At 41.2% G+C, this 16,612-nt stretch overlaps 2 protein-coding genes across 3 annotated transcripts; one reads left to right on the top strand and one right to left on the bottom strand.

Annotated features, from left to right (window-relative positions):
• The first annotated feature begins 229 nt into the window (after positions 1-229).
• NSMCE1 (NSE1 homolog, SMC5-SMC6 complex component) lies at positions 230-8,417 on the top strand. 2 transcript variants are annotated; one of them, XM_084537317.1, is made up of 8 exons: positions 230-474; positions 897-1,040; positions 2,565-2,686; positions 3,981-4,058; positions 5,426-5,572; positions 6,509-6,625; positions 7,442-7,562; positions 8,014-8,417. In XM_084537317.1, the coding sequence occupies exons 2-8, from the start codon at positions 923-925 to the stop codon at positions 8,076-8,078; spliced, it is 768 nt and encodes a 255-aa protein (XP_084393443.1). In that variant the 5' UTR covers positions 230-474; positions 897-922; the 3' UTR covers positions 8,079-8,417. The 2 variants fall into 2 exon arrangements, with proteins under 2 accessions (XP_084393443.1, XP_084393444.1); XM_084537318.1 differs by having other exon boundaries at positions 415-554.
• Positions 7,275-15,175, bottom strand: KDM8 (lysine demethylase 8). The gene is given in 7 exon segments (XM_084537316.1): positions 7,275-9,581; positions 9,668-9,760; positions 11,374-11,523; positions 12,319-12,360; positions 12,795-12,927; positions 14,418-14,582; positions 14,584-15,175. Coding segments are annotated over 7 exon segments (1,302 nt in total). The 5' UTR covers positions 15,138-15,175; the 3' UTR covers positions 7,275-9,416.
• Between the last annotated feature and the right edge of the window lie 1,437 nt (positions 15,176-16,612).

Genomic DNA, 16,612 nt, shown 5'->3' on the forward strand with positions numbered 1-16,612 from the left:
AGCCCCGCGAGCAGGCAGAGCCGGGCCGGGCCGGGCCGGCCTCCAGGCGGCCGCGACACCGAGCGGCGCGGCCGGGGACTTCGGGAGGGCGGGGGCGCGGCCGCGCCCCACGGCGCCGGGCGGCGAAGCCCCGCCCCGCCCCTCCTCCGCCGGAGCCGCGGGAAGCGCGCCCCCGCCACGCGTCACCACGCGTCACCATACGTCAGCACGCGTCACCACGCGACGGCGCGCGCCTCCGCCCGCTCGCGCACAGCCCGGGGCGGCCGCCGCCGAGCGGGTCGGTGGCAGGTGGAGGCGGCGGCGCCTTCGGGCGGCCGTTGGAGAGCCCAGAGCCGCCCCCGGGGGCGACGCGGGGGACCCGAGTCCCGGCCCGGAGCGGCGTGTTCCGGGCTGGGCGGTTATTTGCTCTTCGGGATTGGCGGTTTCTGGAAGCTTTTGTCTTTCTTTGGCTGCGCGGGCGAGGAATTTCCCGAGGTTATTTTACTTCTGGCGTTTTTCGGCACGTGCAGAGGAGGGTTTCCTGTCCTAAGCAGGTTGCGCTCTAACTAGACAAGGTGCTTGGATGAGTAGCGAGCAAACGCATCCGATACAAAGCTGTGCAAGATGCGCTGCCGACTGTAGCGCGTAACGCTGCCGAGTTGGCCTGGGGATGACAGCGCAGTGCCTGCGTCGTTTTATTTGGTAGCTCAAAGTGTTAGGCAGAATTCATTGGGCTTTGGCAGCGTTCTCGTAGGCTGTTGTAGTTAGGCACTGTGTGTGAAGAACAAGCTGAGCCATCAGCTTGTTTGCCCTGATACAATGGTAGAGAGTTGAACTGAAACCTTATTTATGCTTGGGGTGTATTATTTGTAATTTGTGGAAATATATGCATTAATTTCAGTGTCTGTGTCTTGCAGCATACGAAGCCTGGTGGAATGCTGCTATGGCGGCTCAGATGTCTGATGCTCATCGACGGTTCTTGCAGGTCCTGATGTCACATGGGATAATGGAAGGATCAGAGGCTAGGAAGTTACACAGGTGCTGCTGTGAAATCCATAAAGGTGTGTCTCTGGAGAAAAAGTGGAGAGATGGAGATTTTTTTTCTTCATTTGTGATTTACAAATATTTAGATTTCTGAATACCATACACCACCTAAAAAAAGTTAGAAAACAAAACCAACAAAATCTTCAACAATGTATTCTCTTTCTTTCCTAAAGTTAAAAGAACAAAACAAAACCCAACAACACAGCACTATGCAAACTGAGTTTTAATCCCATCAGACTTATACACACTTTTGATGAAAAGTGTAAGAACGCTTTTTATTTTATCAAAGTTTTTTTTTTTTTTTAGACTGTGTAAATACATATTTTTAAATATATTTTGACATTCATAGCCGTGAAGTTTCCAGAATGTTCTCCTTCATACTTGTTTGGAAAGATTTGCTTTGGAATATAATATGAAGTGTATGCTGTTAATCCATCTCAAGTAAATCTGTCACATGACTAATTATTTTGTAAACTGGTTAATTCTAATACATGCAATAACAAGCTCAATTTTATGGCATGTGGAACAAAAGTTTTGTTGTGTACTGTCTAATTTGTTTGAAATTCATGTTGAGACTTCAATGGTACAGAAATGTGTAATCAGCTCATGCTTTTTTTCAGATATCTGCTCACAGATCAGAGATCTGTTTCACCTCTAATTTTGAGAATGTGGTGGGCACAAACTGAAATAAAGCTGAAATGAGTGATGTTTTTAGCACTAATTGATTAGTTGGTTTTAGATATCTCAATCACATTTTCCCAGAAAATAATTAAAATAATAAAATTCCTGTATTTTCATCATTGTTTATGAACAAAATTGAAAAGGACAAAGAATGTAAGAACAAAAAGAGCCATTTAAAAGGAAAGATCAAAATGCAGTTCAAAGTAGTGGTTTTAACCAATTACTATTAAAAGGCAGAAAACTCCAGCAAATGTAGTTTCCATTACACATTTTGAGATCTGATATGCTCTGAAGTTATTTGCTAGCTCTCTAGTATTTGAGACTTTTATTTTAAAAGTCTTCTGAAATGTTACTTGGGGCTTTTGGTCATTTCAAGATGTCTAAGCGACAATAACTTCAGCAGCACAAGTGCTATCGATTCTTCTCTGTTAAGAGACTGTAGGCACTGATGTGCACAACCTGTTGTGAACTCCATCTTGCCTTGTTGCCAGAAGTGGAGTCCTTTCTGGGTGATGGCACAATTTATGTATTTTCCTTAGTTAAAATGAGTCAGAGTCCATAGGTATTCAAACTCTGAAGCCAAAAGAGCTTATTTCAGCACTTGTTCAAATTTTCAACTGAAAAAATGGAACAGTAGGATAACATGGTTGGCCTTTGAAGGTATATTCCTGTGTTTGTGAGAACCAAGCCACCGTACTTCTGTAAAAGAATTTATCATAAATGCTAGAGATGTTTGAATTCTGCCTCAATAACTTAGCAATTAATTACACGTAAGAAAAATGTTTCAGTAGGTAACACATAAAAGGTCTGCCTGATGTGTTTTTTTTTTTCTCTGTGTTTTTTTTCTTACTTATTTTCAGTCTACTATGCACATGATAAACTGGATGATTTTATCACTACAATTAATATCCGGCTGCAGCCTTTGTTTATGCAGATCCGGAAAGGAATGTCTGAAGGGGATGGGAGAGCCCATTATGCCTTAGTAAGTATGTGATGTGCTGCCATCTTGTGTTTTTGGCTTCTCATAACGAGGGCATACACAGAACCCCATGGAACAGTACAGTCTCCTGTGTCTGCTTTAAAATTAACTTTTGAATAATGTGCCAATAAAAGGTATGCATGCCTTCTGATTGTAAACTGGGCAAAAAAACTAACTGAATCTAAGTGCCATCTTTGGATGTTAAGAAGACTGAATTACTTAAGATCCTTACAGTATATAATACAAGTGCTATTTAGAAAAATCAGTTAGTTAGAACTGAAGGCTGCATCTGCCAGCATGTTGAGACTTAATCTTAGCAGTGTCTTGTTTTGTTTTTGTGGGGCTATTCCACTGTTATGCTGACAGCTGCTGTAGAAGCTACTTGTAGAATGTGGAAGTGTGAAGATAAACTGCCAAGAGTGTAGGTGTGTGGGAACAGAACATGGCAGAAAGGACCATAGCAGTGTCTGATTTATTTAGCATAAACATTACTTAAGTGCTGAAGTAAGATTTCTTTTTCACAGGAGACTTTTTCTTGAGAGGAATTTTTAAACTAGAAAACATGGGGAGCTCTCCAATATGAGTGTGGTTTTTTTCTCAAAATTAAAAAAAAATAGTATAAAGGGGTGCTAAAGAATAGGCTAAAAAATTTCACTGGATGCTCTGTAATGCAAATGCCAAAGAAGGAAGGTTATATAGTGATTTCAAAAGACCATAGAGGTCTTCTAATACTAGATTCTGCTTTTAACCTTTGTGTGTCATTTTGCGAATTAAGTTGAGCTAGTAATAAATAGCAGTAGGGTGTACAATAGGAATATTAAGTATCAGTTATTGTTCTTCATAATGAAACAAGCGTGTATCACAAAATATTTACTGCTACTGTCCAGCAGCACAATTACCCTGGTGGAATATAGTTCTACTGTATTCCTTTGCGTCTTCTGTCAGAATTCGTCATTTTTTTCTGTTAGCTTAATACAAGCTTAAAATTTGGCCTTAAATTCTTTGCACTTGTCTACCTCCCTTTGTTCCAGGCTATGGAGGGTGGGAAGTAGGATTGTTTAAGAATTTGGACTAGGCAGAGGCAGCTTTGGAGAACGTGTGGCTGGAAAGGTCAGGGGTTTTAAAGAAAGGAGTTGGGTACCATCTTTGTGCCACTTAAAGAAATGACATTTATTTCACTTAAGAAATGACATTCATTTAATTTCAAGATGATGTATTCTTTACCCTGGGAGATTTTTTACAATTTATGGTGTAGGAACACATGGGCGCTTTGAATTCAGTGTATTTTTTTTTGTAGGTGAATCTGGCAGAAACTGAAATTACTAAAATGGCATCTGACTATGCAGAAAATGAATTAGAATTGTTTAGAAAAACTGTAAGTATGTCAGTTACTTGTTAGTAAATCACATTATCTGGGAAGGTACTCTGTTAAAATGAATGAAAATTTGAGATGTCTTTCAAGAATTAGTTTCCATCCTGCACAACTTTAATAATTAATTTTATCTCAAATCAAATAGGACGTGTGGTGTGAGAGATGGGAATATATGCAAGTAATGATTGCCTGTTGAATGAAAATCACTTACTGATAAAATGTAGTTGTGAATGGGGGAGTGCTCCTTGGAGTTATGACTTGGTATATCTTCTTTTAGTTAGACAAACATCCTTCCTCAGCAACTTTCTCCTAGATGTTTCAGTTGTGATTGCTGAATTTTTCACTGTCTTCAGTAGTTTAGTAATACACTGTACATTTTAATGTTATTACAAAAACATTATTCCTTTGCTGGTTTGAATGGAAATGATTGTGTCGTTACTGCTGTTGCCAATTTATTCTGTTTACTAAACTATTCAGAATGCTGATCGTCAAATAAGAAAACATACATTTGAGAAATTTCTAAAGTTCCAAATAGATCTACTGGGCTGAGATGCCAGAACATGCAATGTCTAGTTTCATATCAACAAACATTAATGAGTTGTGATCATAGCTTTGTATCTTGCATGTTTTAGTGAATTTTCTAGCACTTGGAAGACATAATTTCTCCAGCCATTAGACTTTCCTTGATTTTGCACTCTAACACTGTTTTGTACAAACTAGAAAGAGGTGTATTGATTGTTCTGTGACAGCTGCTGAAGTGTCATCTAAACTGGTAGTATGTAGAGTCTTCCCACCCTCTTTATTGGGGTAGAACCTATACAGCCATGTCGGCAACGCAGAGATGGTGTTGTCATGGTGCATGTTACTACTAGCATATAATCTCTGCATTCTGCTCTGTGATAACGTGTAGCAGGAATATTCCCAGTGAGAGAATCTCTGAAATTTGATAATACTGCTATAACCTCTGTGTGCCAGATAGGTTCAGCAGTGTTAAATGAATCCAGAGCGCACCATCTTACTTTAGTAGTGAAAGACTTTTCTTCAAAAGAACATTGGCAGAGGTCAGATAAGAAGAAACAGATCTGTCACTTCTGAGAATGCTGAAGGGTTGCGGCTTCATTTAGGCAGCACTGAACAGTTCTACTGTGGAAATGCTTTCTTGGCAAAGATTAAAATTGTCAAGGTAACAATGATGGCTTTAGCCTTTGGCCCTCGTTCTGCAGTTCTCATTCCAGCCATATAATGCAGTATTTATCAGCACCCATACATATGGATGGTTTGTATGGGTGCTGAAAAAGCTGCATGTTATTATAAGGTGTGTCTATCTAATTGCATGTTTTTTTAATGATTGAAAATGTTTCTTTTGACAGATGGACCTAATTATTTTATCAGAAAATGGCTTTGCCTGTTCTACAGATATTTTAAACTTAGCTGACCAACTTAAGACAAAGAAAATGAAGAAGAAGGAAGCAGAACAAGTGCTGAAAATTTTTGTGGAGGATAAGTGGCTCTCTGAGGTAACTGCTTTCTCTTTTAAAGTGTTTGTATTTTAATAGGTCCAGCTGTTATTTTCTCATGGATTGATGGCTGAAACTGTAGCTGTTTGTTAAATGATAGCAAAAATGGCTTTGTTAAGCCTGTGCTTATTGGTACTCTAGTCAATGATTTTTGCAGAAAAGCTTGTACATTTACAAGCAAAAAGTCCTCCGGTAGGTCTACACGGGACAACAAGGTTTCAGTTTCTTGTACCTGAGCTAGTGCAGGTATCTGTGCTCAGCCCTGCCTTAGAACATAAAAGGCATCCTTTTTACACCGCAGCATGATATACTTAAAATTTGGAACAGAAGCTGGGGAAAAACTTTTTAGGTTGATCAGAACTGTCAGTTACATTTAGAATTCTTTGAAAAGCAGTGAGGCCAAGCACATTGAAATCTCCTGTATCAGAAACGCATTTTTGGAAAAATTGGAGAAATTGAGATTAGTTTTACCATGTGGACACGACAATTGCTTGCCATGAAAAGTAAGACCTCAATCCCTTTTCTCCTGGATTTATCACATCATAGATCTCCGAATTGCTGCCACGTTTTCTTATGTTAGAGAGATTTTCAGGCACCTCAAGTAGTAAATGTCTAGATGTGTAGAAAAACAGTAGAAGTTCTGCTAATGTTCAAATGAAAGTTTCCCAAACCATATGCCTTTAAGAAGAACATGTATGCTCCTCTGTACCTTTCAGGGACTATGTTAAAGGTGTGAGATTTTTTCTTACAATTCTCTTAAATTAATTTTGCCTCATCAAAAGTGTTTCAGCTTTGCATTTGATCAATGTAAGAATGTTTGTTTCATGATGGCAGAAAAAACTTGGCTATCAAATGCTTCCTCGCAGGTGGTGAGGAAGATCTGAAAAGGAAAAAGGATCTAAAAGATAGTGCTAACTTCATCATTTGTTTCCTTAGAGAAATGGGGAATATACTCTGCATACTCGCTGCATAATGGAGATGGAACAATACATCCTCAGCATCTACCAAGATACAGCAAGAAAGTGTAACATTTGTCATAGCCTTGCCATCCAGGTAACAGTTTGATTACCGCAGCAGGCATCTCTTGATGGGCTTGTGTCACAGCAAAAGTTTGTGATACTTTCTCAAGTATTAGACAGACCCTGAAAATACTGGTGTTGTAATCTGGAAACATTGCACACGTATATATGTTTCAATGTAGATATTTTTATCTTGTCTTTGGAAAAAAATGTATAAACTTGGAGGATGGGAACTCACCCAACCAACACCACTATTGTCCTGTCTTACTTTCCAAAGCCAGCAGGCTTGAGATGAACCCTTATCCTTAAACAGGCATAACAGTTAAGTGCTAGCTGTCTTATCTTTGGACCTTACAAATGGTAATCTTCTGTATGACAACCATTCATCTTTGGTTTGGGGATTTAGGCTCAGAGTGAACATGTATTTATATATAGCACTACTAAAGGACTATGTGTTGATACATAGCAAGTTTCCAGTTTGGTCTTGCGTGAGAAGTTAAAACCTGAACTCCTATTCCAAAACTACCAAATTTTCTTGCTCCTTACCACTGAATCTTATCTTCCAGCTAACATGCTTCCATAATACTACTTTTTCCATCCTAATTGTTCTCCTTTATTGCAGCTTGTTGTTGGGCTTGCAAGCTAAGTTATATCCATATAGGAAAACAGCATTTCTTAGTTTCTAGGAGAAAAACTCTTTATCCTTTACCAGCCTTGATTTCCGATGTCTTCTAACTGTAATGTATGAACCATTCTCAGGAATAAAGCATTGCCTATGTGTATTGGGACAACTTTATGTTGAACTGAAGGATAGATTAGAAAGGTTTTCTAGTAACACTTCTGATTTCAGAGCCAAGTATGTGAAACCTGTGGAATTGCAATGCATTTACCTTGTGTTGCAAAGTACTTCAAAGCTCAAACTGAACCACGATGTCCTCATTGTAACGATTTCTGGCCTCATGAGATTCCAGGTACCAAGCAATATATTTAAAAAAAAAAAAAAGTGTAATAATACTTAAGAATGAATTGTGGTATTCAATGGCACTGCCAGTATTATTTACAATTGTAGTTGATTATCAGTTGTTTCTGGCTTCAGTTGTATCTTTGAGAATTAACCATCCTTGTGCAACACTGAACCTGCAAAAATTCTATCTTATGGTCACTAGCAGATCCTGTGAATACATTTATCGTAACATTAAAGTTTTGAGGGATGAATAGGAACAGCACAAAAACATTTGGAAATACCGAGTTCCTAAGAAGATAGGAAACTCTTTAAGGATTTCTCCATTTAACCAGGGAAATTGGGCATTTCTGAACAGGAGCACAGAAATATATAAAGCATTTTTAAAATCTGTAAGTCATACTGTATCATCCCTTTTTTTTTTCTCTGTCATTAACTTTGCTTTTTTTCTTTCTTTATAGATATGAGTCGGATAGAGTCCCAGTCATCATCAAAAAGAGATAGCAGAAAAGAACTTCATTCTTAGCATTAGACAATGTTAATAAAAATTACTTTCAATTAATTTTTTTTCTCCATTCTGTGGCAGAATAGCCAGACTATATTGTATTCATTAGTAACAGTACACTGTTAAGTGTACTTTTTTTTCTGAAGTTTTAAAAGGCTTACAATAAAACAATCATTGATTTCTTCTCCTACACAGTTATGCCCAGACAACTTTCTTGAGGGTGGTTGTGTGTACACAAGTCTCCATATTCTTGGGTTGGGACTCTCAGTGCATGTATGGGAACGAAAACTGTAAATGTTTTTGCTCAGTCTTGAAAGCTGATCTATGCCTGTGAACTATTAAAACCTGTGTCAGCTACCATGCCTGTGTCTGATGTAAGGCTAGAGTCTGAACTCTCAGCTGGCACTGTTGGCTTGGTTTTTGTCCTTTCTTTTGACAGAAGGGAGTGCATGTTACAGAACCAGGTTGCAGACTGCTATGGTCAGGAAGAGATGGAATATTCCCACAGTCAAAACTAGTGGGAAGGAGTAGTACAGGACACTTGGGGCAATTTCAGCTTTTATCTGTGAAGTATTAAAAGAATCTTGAATGTTTATTTATTTAAGAACTAGGACTTCACTCTCTCCAGTTTTCTGTAAAGATTCATTTTTCTTTAAAAAGCGACTTAAAGAAAAGACAATGTTACTGCCAGGTGCCAGAGCAGAGCGTTAATACATCTTACCTTGGTAGAAATGAAAGGGACTCAAAGACTTCCACTGCAGAATGTCTGCAGTTCAGCTGACTATCAACGTATGATTAAGCTTCAGTTTATTTAATTGCTATTTAACTAAGGATTAACTACACTTAGTTACCTTCCTAGTCCCTAACACTTACCTTCTTCCACCTAGGAGACTGGTATCTTGCTTCATGTTACTTTTTTTTTCCAGATATATTGAACTTTTGGGCTGTCACTTTTACTCCATTTTTTACTATTTTTAAATCCAAGTAGAAGATAACACTAACCTGATGTTCCAGTTTGAAAAGCAGTCATAGCACTGTTGATACACAGATGTGTTTCAGATACACACACACACACACACAATAATGAACCAACAGTTGCTCTTTACAAGAAAGTTATATTGAAAACATCCACAAAAATAAAGTGATTGAAGCAACTGCTGTTTACCCACATTTACCCATCCAGATTCTTTCATCATACTGAAACAAGGATTTTTATTTTTTAATCCAGCTCTGGCCTCTGGATAGTGAAAAAATATTCTCATGTTTAAATAGAATTCACTTGGGAAGCATGCTAGATGCTACTTTTCCTGACTTTTAATTGCTATTACAATACTAACAAACTTCATGCATGCTTCAAAGTTATGACCACCAGAAACTGACAGAGAAGCTAATATCAAGAGATCGTATGTAGTGCCAGTATTTAACTGGAATGAACAGAACCTGTCCAGGCATCAGAATGCAGGACTGACATGCAGCCTTTCTAAAATTGGGAAACTTATTTAAGTCCGGATCTTCTACATCAACCTATTAAAAATAAACAACAATAGAATGTGTTAAATATGATTTGATAAAGTAACATTACTGACACTAAAAATACAACAACTATTTACCTGGCTAGTATTGTGAAGAATTTGTCCTTCATGTGGGTAAAGGTTTTCTGAATCTTGTGGTGAATAAAGACAGACATACTTTCTTCCAAATACCTGCACATATTAAAATGAATGTTTTCTATCTGCCATGAACCTACCTATTTTTGGAAAGTGACATGTTCAATTAACTAGCATACCATACTGTTGGCTACAGTTGGCATTTAACACTAAATAAAAGATAAGTTATTTTTGTTACTAGTAGAGATGCTATTATAATAAAAAGTTACATCGGAGTATGGGAATCCAAGTACCTGCTCCATTGGAACAGATGAAATTCAAAATACCAGCAAACACCTATAACCAAATTACTTCTAAGTTCAGTGGTCAAGGCACCCAATTTATGCAATGTTATTTGAGCCCTACAGCCAGGAAGCAATTGTCAGAAGAACTGAGAATACATCAGCAGGCAGAGATACAGCCTGGCAGTGAATGTTAAGCTTCCATGTACTCCTTTAGTTATTATTTATGTATCATCATTAAATTAGTTCACGGACTCACAGGCTGGATGAGGTGGGAAGGGACCTCTGGAGGTCATCTGGTCTAACCCCACTGTTCAAGTGGGCCAGCTAGAGCAGCTTGCTCAGGGGCATGAGCAGGCAGCTGAGTATCTCAAAGGATGGAGACTCCACACCTTTCTGGCAACCTCTGACAGTGCTCAGTTACCCACACAGTAAAGAAGTGTTTCCTGATGTTCTGATGGAGCCTTCTGCATTTCAGTGTGTGCCCATTGGTTTTCATCCCATCACTGGGCACCACTGAAATGAGCTTAACTCCAGTTCCTTTGCACCCTTCCTTAAGGTATTTTTCTATATTAATATGGATATTAGTTAGCTCTCGAAGGAACCAAGCATTAGGTGGTATTTTTACTAATGCATGGAACTATGTAAAATGTTAGTTACTGTAAATACTACTTCACCTAACTCTCAATGCATGCACAAATAGATAATCTCATGGGGTAACATGAAGTGGATGCACCTAAGTCTACCCACCATCCTGCTGTTCAGGAAAACCAAAGTCCTTTGGACACTGTAACAGGATCAAGGTTTTTCCCAATTTGGTTCCAAATTCCTTGTGTGGCCTTGGAAAAGCCACTTCTTGTTATTGAATCATACAATCATTTAGGCTGGAAAAGACCCTTAAGATCAACAAGTCCAGCCATCAACCTAACACTACCATGTCTACCACTAAACCCTGTCTGTCCCTTAGTGCCACGTCCACATGTCTCAAATACCCCCAGGGATGGGGACTCTGCCGCTTCCCCGGGCAGCCTGTTCCGATGCCTAACCACCCTTTCTGTGAATAAATTCTTCCTGATATCTAACCTAAATCTCCCCTGGTGCAACTTGAGGCCATTTCCTTCTTGTAGTAAGTGGCCCAAAACTGAAAACAATATTCAAGGTGCATTTGTGCATTGTCATTTCCATTCACCTGTAGAATGAGGGTAAGTGATGGTTAATTTCAATGACTGGTTGTAGTTAATGATGACATTAAGTTGCATCAGTGTTGTTGCATCAATGCAAGAGAATAGCGAAATAATATCTGCCTATTCACTATCTTTCAGTTATCCATCAACTTGTCTGCTGTCCTTGTCTCTAATACTTACACACCATACACATTTTTTCTAGCTATAGCATTGACGGCTTGCATAGAGTAAGCAGAGTACAGACCTGGGCTAAAAAATTTTGCTGGGGATCCTGATGAAGAGGCGAGATAGTTCCTTCCGGGCCAAACCAAGCATTAATGGTGATGTCATCTTCTTCTCCTTCCCCCAGGCAGCAGTAGTCAGGGATACTGATATCCTCTTTCAGTTCTGGGATCTACTCCCATAAAGAAATGAACATTAAAAAAGGTATGTACTAACTTGCAAAAGGTGTACAATTCATAGAGTAACAGGGCTTGACACAAAGAAAACAATTGACCTGCTTGTTCTGCAATGGTGGCAGAGAAATAGCTGGGCTGCTGGGAATCTGCAGGACATGTCCTCACGCTTTCTGTCCTAGCAGATTCTGTTGAAAGGAGGTGGAAGAAAAAAGGAAAGGGGTTTCTTATACTTCAGAGACCCCATTTGCTTCAGCAGAAGCCAGAGAAACTCAGGGAATGACAGAACTACAAGAATAAGCAGGTTTGCTATTCAAGGAAAAAGAGCAGCTTATCTTTTATACACTAAGCTTGATTCTCTGTATGATTCCTTTTCCTATCTCCCACCAACCTAATCTCTGCTTAGCTAAAATGACATCGCAGATTTGATGAACATATCGCCACTGAAGTCGGTTTCCTGTCCAAACCTCCTCCCTAACTTGCCTATTCTTTGGGAAAATGCTGCTTTCCAGGTAATATCCCTCTAAATAAGTGCTACATTGTACCGAAACAGCCCTAAAATCAAACACCTTCACCTCTGAAAGGCTTTTGTTTCCACTCCTTTCATTCAGGTGGAACAAAATCCTCCCTTTGGAACAAAATCCTTCCTTCAAAACAGTTGGAATATAAACTTCAGACTTATTGTCAATTCCTCATACGCCCTTCCATCTAGTAGAAATGACATTCTCAGGGATGATTTGACACACAAAGGGAACACTTGACTGCAGAGAGGAAAAACATTTATGCAGTTTTACCTGATCAAAAAGCTGGTGCTGAGCAAGGTATCCTACACTGTTCTGAAATTACAGCAGAGAAAGAAAAATGCATAGTGACATACAGGGTAAGACTTCTTGGTCATTAATGTACTTATAGGTAAAAATTTACTTGTAAGTAAGAACATGTATTTACAATGTACTATTTCAGAGTAAGAGTACTAGAATTGCTTCAATAGTTCACTAGCATAAGGGGTCTTCTGAAATACCAACTTACATCTATACTGAAATTGTAAGAGTGTAGACGCATCCCCACAACCACGGTTGTTGCAGTAACTATTTGTAGCTTCAGATCTCACAAATGTCAAACCTTTTAATTCAGTGCTATGCTTATCGCCTAACCCCACCTTCAGGACCACCTCCAAGCGTGTTTATTCTAATAAGCTCCAACTAGGCAAATATTCTATACCAGTACACACTGATGCTTTTGGAAATGAAAGAAAATTAGAGTAACAGACCTCATTCACAATATACTGGTTGATGAAGTCATTGACAGTCATGAGCTTCTGAGACCATTCCTCATCTGTGTATCGGGAACCCAATTCTACAGGGACTGTGCGACACCCAGCAACTTGACAAATATAGTCCACGCTGAAATGAAAAAAAAGTTCCATCACTCTTTTATATTTCTCTTGTTACCATTTTTGAATGTGAGGACAATCAGTCGAAATAAATCTTTCAGGGTAATAAAACCACTACCATGAGTTTTTCCTCTCTTAAACCAACAAATGAGAGACAAAGGTTAGCAGTAAACAACCCAAGCAGCAAGAAACCAAGTGGCTAACATCATCTGTGTAATACACAGATATAATATACTGCCTGTTTGTTTTTAAAACCTTGTTTACATCAGTTAATTATTGTTTCCTTAACAGTTAGGGAGATTTAAGCAGTTAGTCTCTTGGCTACTGGTGGCTAATCTTTTTGTTGCCTGCAACCAAGTTTGCTAAATAAAATACTGTTTCTTGTTACTATTAATGCTGTCTACCAGTGCCAGATTCTGTATACAGGTGCCAGTAATATCCACCCTGGCTAAAGTCAGAGGAATTCCTTTGAAGGGTGATACACATCTCTTCATTGACCATGATATTAATTATACTAAGAAGTTCATTATTTTAAGTATCTGAAGATAGGCAGAAGAGTACCTTGGCTGAAAAAAAAAAAAAGACAAAAATACCTAAGAAATAACAAAATTACATACATAATACATACACATATAAAATATAGATAACCAGTTGTATTATATATATACATACACACACATAATGTTATATATAAAATATGTAACAACAATCTACATTAAATCATTAAATTAACACAGATTTTACCCTTGGCTGTGGAATGGAAGGATATAAGCAATTCTTCAAACTAAGCCTGACTATTTTTTTTTCCTTTAAGAGGAATCACAAGCTTTAGCTCACAAATATTTGGTTCTCATGACTGGAAATGTTGGCACCATTGCCTACATTAAACTAATGGCACAATGTTATTACTCACTCCTAAATTCAGCTGTCTGAAGTTGAACACTCAAAAGTGCTACTGAGCAAACATCACTACTCGCACTTGTGAATGAAAGAGACAGTTATGCTTTATTCATGCCTCTCTGAAATTAAATTCCTATTGCACTATTTATCAGCAAACTCTGGGATGTAAGTATCACCAGCATCTGATCTTAAAATGAGAGTAAATTCACTGATATAGTTAGTGGTTCATACTCACCTCTAGTTTCCAGTTACGTACAACAACGTGCAGGGAATTTGCCAGGGTTCTCTCCTGCACCAGACCCGGAAAGGAAGAGCTGGGCTCCAATGCAGTCTCTGCCAGCACCTGATTTCCCTGGCACACGGGAGCACTTACAACACGATGTTCTAAACTGATTTGATTCACTTTACTTCTAGCATCTATAGAAAAACATTTACTGAGCAAAGACAGAACTGCAGCAGGAAGATACACCCAACAAAAATCAGTCCTCTCGGTGCTTGTCTTCTGTAGAGGTGTCTACCGCTACAAGGCACGCCAAGACATCTGATGCACAAAATGATCCTCGTCCTTATAAGCACGGGGAAGAAACACTGATTTCTCACCTCCACTTCTTCATACACGGCCAGTGGTCAATAATTCCCTCCAAGACAACAGGCTTTTGCGGAATTAGATAGTTGTCTCTGAAGTGCTCTAGCGAAGGGCAGCGAACGTGTGGAAGCGCTTCTTCTGGCTGCACCACGGGCGCCGGAGAGGGCCCTCTGCAACAGAAACGCCCTCGTCAGGCTGTCCCCGCGGCTCCCTCCGCCGCCCACCGCGCCCGGAGCGGGGCCTCGGGGAGCCCCGGGCCGCCGTACCTTGGCGCTGCCCACGGCCGCGGCGCGCCGCTTCCCGCGGGGCAGCCGCGCCTGCAGGAGGCGGACGAGGCGGGCGAGGGCGTTGTCCAGCACGGAGGCGCCCATCAGCAGCCCCATGTCGCACAGGCGAACGGCGGGCGCCAGCGGGCGGCAGGCGGCGACCTCGGCCAGCGCGCCGAAGAGGCAGCCGTAGGCGTAGACCTGCCGCCAGGCCTTGCCGACCTCCCGCCACGGCCCCGCGTTCAGCTTCTCCCAGGCGTAGTCGCGCAGGACGTCGCCCAGGCGCCGCAGCTCCGCCGCCGCCGCCCCGCACGGCGGGCCCGGCGCCCCGTAGAGCAGCCCGCGGGCCCGCCGCAGCAGGGGCGGGACGCAGTCGTCCACCTCGCCGCTCAGCGCCAGGGACAGCTCTTCCTCGGCACCGGGCAGCAGCGCCCGCGCCTCCGCCCACAGCGCGCCCGCCGCCGCCATGGCCGCGCCGCCGCCGGGGGAGCGCGGGCGCGTCCCGGCGCTGCGGAGCGGGCGGAGCCGCGACCGCGGGCGGGGCGCGGGGCGGGCAGCGCCGGCTGGGCCCCGGGAGCCGCGAGCGGGTGCGTCCCGCCGGGCACGCGGGGGGGAGCCGGCTGTCCGGGTGTCCTCGTAGCGCAGGTGTCCCCTACGGCCCAGGTCTCTGTGAACGCTGTAATAATCGCCAACACGCAGTGTAGTTGTCACTTGGGCCCTTCACCTGCAAACCTACTGGAGTTTAGTAATCGTGTGATTGATTGGTGCAGCTATTTGTATTAATATACATATCCAATCTAGTTTTCTTTGTGGAGTGTCTTAAAATTCTAGTTGGTTTTATTAGTTTGCCCACTTAAAAAGAAATCCTTATATATACAAATGTTTTAATGGAGTTAACAGGAGCTAACAATATTTATTCATTAACATTAGTGAACATTGCTCAGAGCCATTTTTCTCTGAATCTATTTCCAGCAGTTGATCTAGGCAGAGCTGGCACCTGTAGCTCGTTCATTCTGCAGCAAGAGAGAAGGGTTTTCAGGTGGGTTTGTGTCTGGTGGCAGGCACAAGCGTACAAACTGCTGGGCTGCTGCAGGCACCACAACCTGCCATGTCAGGGCTACTAGCGCTGTGCCCATGGTGACCGATGTCTGTGATTTTGATGCTTGTGTGAGATGGTGGATATGTAATCCCCTGCAAGAGTCTAAGCGGGGAAGATGCACTCGTGAAGGGCCTGAGTGGTGTAAGCCTTCGTTGCCCATCCCAGCAGAGGATGCCTGTCAGTGTTAGCAGTGGGCGCAGGGATGAAGTGGAGGAAAGGCTGGTGCTGCTGCTGCTCTGCCATGTGTGTTTTAGGGTAAACAGGTTGTGAGTAGGATTGTTGGGGCTGGTACCTTCCATGAGAACTACATTCGTTTAATGCTCTTCCTAGCCTCCCCCCAGCTGCCCTGCCCCCCCCCCCCAATAAATAAATAAATAAATAAATAAATAAATGTGCCCTGTGGTCCTCTGGTGAGAGTGTAAACTGATAATTGCCATGGCACTGTTTGTTATCATGACTGACTCTGATTTTCCATTACAGAGGATGAATGGTTGTCTCTTCCTCCGAAAGAACAAAATAATAAACTCATAAGACTTACAGATTTTGGATGTCTTCCTGGCTGCCTCTACCTGCTCCTTTGGATAGGAGATGAATAATATTGATTAATAATACATAGAGAATTAACTGTTGCACAAGAATTATTTTCCACAGATAAGCAAATTCTTCCTGCTCAAGAGTGACAAAGCCACGCATTTTGATTGTATCTTGGAGTCAAGCATAACTGTAAAGCAAAAGTGTAATGATGGATATGTCTTTATCAACCTGTTCCCTGCATTGTGTTTTTATCACTGCCATCTGCTCTGCTCAGAGTGGCAGCTGCCAGGTCTCACAAATAGCGCTGTCA

Source organism: Aythya ferina (genome assembly GCF_964211825.1).
Source record: "Aythya ferina genome assembly, chromosome: 15".
Lineage (NCBI taxonomy): Eukaryota > Metazoa > Chordata > Aves > Anseriformes > Anatidae > Aythya > Aythya ferina.